Source organism: Penaeus chinensis, chromosome 43 (genome assembly GCF_019202785.1).
Source record: "Penaeus chinensis breed Huanghai No. 1 chromosome 43, ASM1920278v2, whole genome shotgun sequence".
NCBI lineage: Eukaryota > Metazoa > Arthropoda > Malacostraca > Decapoda > Penaeidae > Penaeus > Penaeus chinensis.
The window spans coordinates 13,050,516-13,059,329 of NC_061861.1; the positions used below are offsets into that span (position 1 = coordinate 13,050,516).

Below are 8,814 nucleotides of genomic sequence, written 5' to 3' on the forward strand. Positions count from 1 at the left end.
TACATTACATTAAAGAAGAAAATGTTATTGACACTATATACTTTTATACAATAATTATTTGCTGGTTTGTTTGATTGAGCAGTTGGGATTCAAAAAAATTACAAACACTATTACACTACTTCCATATATGAGCAAATCAGGTATGAAGAATTTGCAGTAGTAACAAATACCACAATTCTGAAAAGCATTACTTGAGGAAAAGGGAAGCACTGGAAAACTACCATTACAAAGTTTTGACAGTAAAAGATTTTTTATAATTGTTATGTCTTTATTTGAGAAGAAACAATAAATTAAAATATATTGAAAAGGGGAAATACAGCATTTTCAGGATCCATAAGATCTGCTAGGAAGCACACAGTACCCGCCAGTCCCTCAAAGAGACTATAAGGAGCGTCTGGAATCCGTGCTTGCTGAAATTCTTTGGCATAGAGGAAGGAAGAGAACTGGAGAGCCCTGTAGAGGTGAATTGGATCTTTGGTGAGCCGGTACAGAGTCAAGAACACGTAGCCACTCCCAGCAACACCATGACATATACCTGGTATGAAGAGTTATTAAGAATTATATAACTATGAGAGTTAATTTCATAAATATAATGTAAATAGAGAGGAACTGACTGAATTTCACTACATACCTGGCCCTTTTTTCAAAAGACCTTTTTGCCAAGTGATTTCACCACACTTCAAGCAAGCATTCAAATATTTTTCCTCTCTGTAGACCATGTATGCCTTTCCCAGGAGATACACAGTCCCTGTAATATTCAATAAGTGAATTTGTTAGTATACACATCTAGAACATCTGATCTGTATATGTTGCCTTAAAATCTAGCAGCATTCTTAAATCTTAATTTCAGTTGACTGGGGAATGCATAAGGAAAAGTATAATAGATATTGTCTACTTTCCATCACCACTTTCTCTTTCTTATTCCCTTCTTCCTCTCGTTCACTCTTTTCTCTTCTCTCAACTTTTTTTTCTTTTCTACTCCCACCCCCACCCTCTTCTCTTGCATTCCCTCCCTCTACCTTTCTCTTATCCACTTCTTTTACATTCCTTCCTTTCTCTCTCTCTCACTCCCTTTCTTTTTTTCTTCCTTCTTCCCTCTCTCCCTTGTTCACTCACTCCCTCCATTCCCCCTCTCTACCTATTCCTTCCTATTATGTTCCCTCCTCTGGCCTTACACCTGGAAAACCTCAGTGGGATTGTGGGATATTGGGTTGGTTATCTTTGCCTGGTTAGCTGCTCTTCCTAATAGCTTGGGGTGCAAGTACAGGACCTCCATAATGAGATGCGAGCACAGATCCACCAAGCCGTGGTGTATGCTATTCCCTCTTCTACTCTTGTTTCTCTTCAAACAGGTTTGTATGTTCTGAACTTTAAAATTCTAAGATTTTTTCTGTATATACACAGTCTCTTTCTATCTATCCATATCTCTCCCACCTTCCCTTTCTAATTCCAGCTTCCCTCTTACAACTCTCACTCATTCTTTTTTTCCTCTCTCATACTCTTTCCTTTATTTTCTCACTCTTTTTCTACCAATCCTTCCCTCCTTCTTCCTCCTACTCAGCCTGTTCCCTCCCTCTCTCCAAACTTCCTCCACCTCCTTTTTTCTTTCTTTCTCCTTTTCTCCCCTATTGTTTGCTCCCTAAATCCTTTTTTTCTTCATAACCTTTCTATCTCCCTCCCCTTTACTTCCTTCCCTCTCTACCTCCCTTCACTCTTTCTCACCTTCCTTCCCTCTCTACCTCCCACTCCTCTTCCTTCTTTCCTTCTCTCTATAATTCCCTCCCTTCCCTTCTTTCTCACCTGGGGCTCCATGGCACCAGTGAACCAGCTCATCGTCTGGGTGTCGTCTATCATCCAGTTCATCCATTGCACATGGGAAATTGCCTGAAGGTGTCTGGAGCTGCAGGAGAACATCCAGTGACTTTTTGATGAGTTCTTTGGCTTGCGGGCGACTTGCCAGCCAAGAAGGAAAGCTAGAAAGAGGGAAGCATTATGATTGAATATTCCATTTGAGAAGTTTGAACTGTGTCATTTTGATACAATTTTATATTTTGCAAAGGAATATATTCTTACAAGATAACTTAAAAGTACAGTACCAGTTTTGCCTGACCCAAGTGACCCTTAGTTACCCCTTTCATGCATAGGATCCTGTGGAGATACAGGATATGTATGCTGTTGCAGATATACAGGTTTTGTACACATCTTAGTTAACAGTTGGGTTGAATGGCTCTGTCAATTAGCAATTTCTAAAATTTGTGCATTTGATCTTCTCCCAACCACCAGTTTTCACTTGGTAACCATGCTGGTAAAATAGCTACACTAGGCCATTAGTTAAACCATGCAGAAATTCATTTGAGACTTACCCATGAGCAAAAAGGTTAAACTGACCTAACCTAACCTTATTTCTTTGTTAATCTGACCTGATGTGAGTTGACATGCCTCTGCCTTCAGTTATAGCCTACTGTAAAGATGTCAATAATAACCTATATAAAGCTGCTATGCTCTGCTTTACCTATACTCAATTTTGCTCCACTCTTTACCCATTAATTTTTATAGTATAAAAAGGTCTTATAATAATTATACTGTCATAACAGACTTATCCTTAACCCGATTTTGACAGGTCATATGTATGGTCTTTGGGGTACGCCTGTATGCGTGGCAATGTGCCAGAGAGTGTGGAGTGGGAGGTTCTGCGAGAACTTCCCTGCTAGAAATCACCAGAGTTTATCACACTCAGGGATTTCTGTTACCCAGCTCTGATGAGTTAACCCATTGGTGACGGGTATAGAAAATAAAAAAAAACTCTACTCTCTGGCGAACCGCGGCAACGCGCCGACTCTGAGCCCGTGAATTCGGTACATCAAGCCAAATCATTGCCTTGGGGCGCTTTGGCACGCCGCCGCCGCGGACAGCCGCACGCCACATTTCGGGCTTATTGTTATGATGCCTATAGGCGTGACCCGATGCCATTGGGTTGAAATGGTATTAAACAGGAATACTTTCGAGTCATATATAACAGGAAACTGTAGAAAATGGTCACTGATAGACTAATGATCACTCAGACTTTTATACCATAAAATTTCTGCTAATCTTGTTTTTGAACTGTCTTAACCATTGAAAATGCATACTAAATCCACACTAAAGCAAGGAAAGGATTGCCTTGGTTTCCAGGTTTCACCAACCTTTTCATCTCTATATAATCACTGTTTAGAATAAGAGTATTTACCTAGAGCTGGTCGCCTAATGGTAGCCCTGTGATCTTAGCTGGCATCATACATGTTATCACACCTTGGTTTTAGGAATGCAAGAATCTACATAAGGTCATGGGCTGAAACTAGATAAATAAGACTCAACAAAATCCTATGAATTCATTCTCAGACAATGTATAACTTGGTTCTGGGAGTGTAAAATTTGTAAGCATTCATCCAAGGGGAAAACATCTGCATGAATAGATTTACACAAATTTTATTTCTTTCATAATAGTGTTATACTTGCTGAGAATGAAATAAGTACCTTTCAACAATCATGGAACAAAATAATTGCATGATTAAACCAATGCCTAATCATTCATTTTCAGATAATGGCCATTGTAGATATAAATTCCTTTATAATAGAGAACACTAAATCTGCATCATGCTGTAAAGCAAATTTTTTCATAGTATCTTGCAGAGAAAAAGGGGTTTCAATTTCAGGCAGCACTTTCCCTATGTATAATGGGATTCACAACAAAGGCAATTCAACAAATACAGTATTAAGTGGAGGAATACCTAAGCATGATCTGCAATATCCCAGCTAATCCGTGAGCAGCACCCAGGTATTCCGTCTTGTAATACTGGTACATGAGAGGCATAGGACTCCGGTGAGCTTTAGAATACTGGCAGCCAGACTCTAGCATGGCATCCAGTATAGCATGAATGGCTCCTTCCTGCAAAACCTGAAATATAAAATAGAATTCATATCTTCATAAGAGCTCCACTGTTTACTTTCTATTCTTTTTGACATAAGCTATCTCAGCCTATCTACAACAACTGAAATTATTTATTTTGAGAAAGACAGAGTTTTACCTCATTTTCCTATTCCTAAAATCCCTGCCATAACTACAAAGAACACAGCTTTTCCATGCTTTCAACTGGGTTGTAGGTTCTGATACTATTTTTTCTAACAGTTATTTAACAGGTTAAATGGCTTATAATTAATAATTCTTAGACATTTCTTTGATATTTTCTTCCTGTTGCTGTGAAAAAATAAATTCCACATTTACTTGTCCTTTATAATGAATCACATAACTAAACCGATTTTCACTGGGTATATGTACTGGTTTTATTTTGTAAGTTTTAATACCCACAGATGGCTCCATAAGTGTTTAATCACCAAAAAATCATTAAGTTAGCCTAACTGACTTCACCTGATTTCCCCAATCCTTGTATTTTGGGGCATTTTTTTACACTAGTTGTATCATTCCAATTATGATTATCACATTATTACTGATATTTATATGATTCTTATGTTATTACCAATAAAAATAAAATAGAAAAGGGTAAAAAGGTGAGACTGCATAGGACTAGTAATTGAGTCTTTGTAGAACCATCTAAGCATTTGCAAAATCAATCAGCTAAAGTCACAGAGGACATGGCATGTATACAATAATGGTGTCAGTGGATTAATATTATACTTATACTTCTATTATTTCCCACAAAATCTCTGAAGCTATTTCATTACTGATATAGTCCTCACATTACACTGAAGCTCTGATTGAAGCCAAAGCACTCCTGCGAGATAACCAGCTCGGCCGACCAAAAATTCATCTCCGCCACAACTTAACCAGTTCACGGGGGTAACAACAGGAGCAAGTTGAGCAAACTCTGACAGGCACTTCTTGCATTCCTCAGCATTATCTTTAATCAAAACAAAGGTCCGATTTAAATGATATTTCTCAATCTATTGCTTCTGAGTTTACTCTACATATTTTAATGATTCTGTGAAAAACATGAGTTTGTACATTCTAAATTCAAACTGAATTCTGACCTGATAACATTTCAGCAACATGGGATTCTCATATAATTACACAGAAGATTAGGGGACCTACATGGGAAATGACAGAACACATCAAGGTTTAAGAAGAAGTACAGGGATAGGGTGAAAATCAACCTAGGAAGAATCAAAGCACATGTGGTTTCTTGAGAAATGTGAAAAGAAATGAGGTTGGCTATACAAGATTACATGATAAAATTGTTTCTACATATCCTTTAAGAATAATGAAAATTATTAGAAAGACTGAAATATCAATTTACTAGGATGTAATCTGATATGTTTATTGAAGATATTGCATACTTATCTCTCAACAGTATAATGTATCCAACTAAAGGAGGGTTAAAAAAAAAAGTAAACAACAGAAAAAGCAGAAAAAAAATCTAAAAATATCTGGAAAACTGTAAATCCTAAAAAGTCAAAGGAAATTTCTTGTGGAATCAATGTACACTCACAAACAAATTTAATCACTCTCTTTAATCAGGCTATCAATCTTTTTTTTGGCTCCTCAAAAGACTATTTACATTCAAACATTGACCTTAAAAAGAACATTGCACTACACAACACAGGATCAAACTTTACTCCACAATCATACCTATAAAGTCATGACTTACCCAGGGCATTATACAAGACAGCTCCAACAGCATAGGCTCCAGCATTACCCAAGAGAAAGGCTGCAATGTCTACTTTATTTCCTTGAGACTTGGTGTAATTGGCACAGTCTAAGGTAGGTTTTAGGTAAGCCACAGCCTCCTTAAGAAGGTAGTTCCTCTCACTGGCAAAATCCGGGATCTTTGAAAGGCGGTGTAACATGTAAACAGCTCCTGCAAGGCCCACATAAAGACCACCATCGCAGTTCTGTTGAGAGGATGAAGATAGTAAATGAAGAACAAAGACATAATCTATGTTTCAATAATCAACTGAAAGAAAATTCAATATTATGGGTCTTCTATACAATACTAAAATTATAATTCTGATGAGTAAATGCATCTTACAATATGTACAACATTCTATCATATTCTCTGTCTCTGTCTGTCTATCTCTCTCTTTCTTTCTTTTTTCTTTCTTTCACTCTTTCTTTCTTTCTTTCCTTCTTTCCTTCTTTCCTTCTTTCCTTCCTCCCTTTCTTCTTGCTTTCTCTCTCTCTGTAATATATATATATATATATATATATATATATATATATATATATATATGTATATATATATATATATATGTATATATATATATATATATATATATATATGTATATATATGTGTGTGTGTGTGTGTGTGTGTGTGTGTGTGTGTGTGTGTGTGTGTGTGTGTGTGTGTGTGTGTGTGTATGTGTGTGTGTGTGTGTGTGTGTGTGTGTGTGTGTGTGTGTGTGTGTGTGTGTGTGTGTGTGTGTGTGTGTGTGTGTGTGTGTGTGTGCGTGCGTGCGTGCGTGCGTGCGTGCGTGCGTGCGTGCGTGCGTGCGTGCGTGTGTGCGTGTGCGTGTGTGCGTGTGTGTGTGTGTGTGTGTGTGTATATATGTATATATGTATGTATATATGTATGTATATGTATGTATATGTATGTATATGTATGTATATGTATGTATTTATCTATATATTTATGTATATATATGTGTGTATATACATATATGTATACATATATACATGAAAGGAGAAAACACTCTATCGTGTTGATACTATGGTCAAAAAATGCATCTTACAATATGTACATTATACAGACCTGAAGATGGAACCCAGGTGGATTCCGAAACTGTAGTCTCATTTTCAATAAATTTAGTTTTTCATTGTGGGTTTTTATACCACATATATACATATATACACATGTACACACATATGTATATATGTGTATACATATATGTATATACAAGCATACATATACATAACTATATATACCTACATATACAAACATATATACAATGTATATATACATACATATACAAACATATACACACAAATGTATATATACATATATATATATATATATATATATATATATATATATATATATATGTATGTGTATGTATGTATGTATGTATGTATGTATGTATGTATGTATGTATGTATGTATGTATGTATGTATGTATGTATGTATGTATGTATGTATGTATGTTGCCTCATATCCAGGAGAAAAATATGTTTTCTGAAAGCTCTCATCCTGTTTTGAATGAATCTAATTTTCAAGGCAAATGAAGCAAAGCTACGATATCGACCCCAATAGCTGGAGAGGGCATAATAGGTATCAGGAAAACTGAAGGGTAAAAGCGAATGAATGAAGTAAAACTTTCAGTAATACAGTTATTGTTAAGCACATTCATAGTAAATAGAGAGTTTCACTCCCAAACTCCCTCTCATGAAGCGCCTGGAATTTTTTAGTTTTACATCCACTCTACTGCTCTTATTATGAAGGAGATGCTATAGAAGAAAAGATTCTTAAAATGTTTCATTCTATTAGATGGCAAGGTCAGATTCTTCATTTTTGGCCTTAGATGTCATTTCCAATAATCCTGTCTCTCCCAACCCTGTCTGCATTGCAAAATCTCTTACACATCTGACCCTTGCAGACAGCATCCCAATAGATCAAACTGACCACCTCATGCATGGTATCACGACTCAGTTGAGGTGGTGGTAAACTCCATTCACTGCCGAGTTAACACAGGTACAGCTGCAGCAGTCTCATATCTACTGCAATTTGACAAAAATGTCTGCTGCATCTCAGTGTTCAGAGTCTAACCAGAACACCCTCACACAGCCAGAGCTCTTCATGTTGCATTTTCTGTAAGCTGGCAAGTGCTAACAAATAAAGTACAGACCCCCTTCTCCCTGTCTAGGGAGGGGAGTCGCTCTCGGTAACAAATACCGTTGTTGTTACTCACACACCTAGTGTTGAATGGCTATTCGAAACAATAAATTTATCCCAAATGCGTTAAACTGTAATCATCAGTTATCAAACCATCACGTGTCAAGTAACAATAATAATTAGAGTTCACCTGGTGAATCTTCGCCCATTTTCCTGAAATGGTCTGGGTGAGCTGCAGTGTTTTCGCCTTCAGGTCGCTCTTATCCGGCGTAACACTCCCTCCATTATAATCTGGGAAGTTGTTTAGGAAATAACGTTTGGGAAGAGCCATGTCTGAACAGCAGACACACCTCGTAATTACGTGGAAAATCCGATTCAATTTGGCGACTAAAATCTAATTTGGGGAACTGCTCGATCTTGTTTGTCTGTCGTTCGTGGAAGACGAATCCGGATTGGTTTGGATTGATGGATTCCCGAGGAAGTTAAAGGAAAAGTCGATTACATCGGATGACATGTGGCTTCTTTCACTTGGGGTTTTTAAATCCCATTTCGCAGCATTTTTTCCTTATCCATTTTGCCGTTCAAAATAGATGGATGTGAATAAGTTTGAAATCATGGATTCACACAAATTTAACCCAACTCCAGTCAGCCGTTCGTGGAAGTTGACAGCGGATTTGCGTGGATTCATTGGTCCGGCCGATCGACAAGTCCAGTTTCCAATCCATCTAATCCCAATATTTCTCTCGCAAATTGTTGTTATTATTAATGTCATTATTAGTATATCCAAAAACATGCACAAACTTATCAATGGATTACGTTAATAAAATATTTCCCTGCTAACTGTACACTGAAAGAAATAAATGTAATGTTTATACTGTTGACAATGCTGGTGGTGATGACAGATATGTTGCCAAAGGGAAGTATGAAAGCTGATAGCAAAAAATATATATTGATGGTAATGATAACTATGATGATAATAACATTCATGATGAT

The 8,814-nt window shown here is 36.9% G+C and overlaps 1 protein-coding gene across 1 annotated transcript in view; it reads right to left on the reverse strand.

Moving 5' to 3' along the window:
• Positions 1-8,279, reverse strand: part of LOC125048308 (lanC-like protein 3) — an 8,450-nt gene extending 171 nt beyond the window's left edge. Inside the window, exons 1-7 of the mRNA XM_047646960.1 lie at positions 8,012-8,279; positions 5,643-5,886; positions 4,735-4,895; positions 3,768-3,934; positions 1,801-1,973; positions 632-748; positions 1-535 (exon numbers count right to left, since the gene is read on the reverse strand). The exon at positions 1-535 is cut by the window's left edge and continues 171 nt beyond it. Coding sequence (XP_047502916.1) covers positions 291-535; positions 632-748; positions 1,801-1,973; positions 3,768-3,934; positions 4,735-4,895; positions 5,643-5,886; positions 8,012-8,152 — 1,248 coding nt within the window. The 5' untranslated portion in view covers positions 8,153-8,279 and the 3' untranslated portion in view covers positions 1-290. The remainder of the gene's footprint in view (positions 536-631; positions 749-1,800; positions 1,974-3,767; positions 3,935-4,734; positions 4,896-5,642; positions 5,887-8,011) is intronic.
• Between the last annotated feature and the right edge of the window lie 535 nt (positions 8,280-8,814).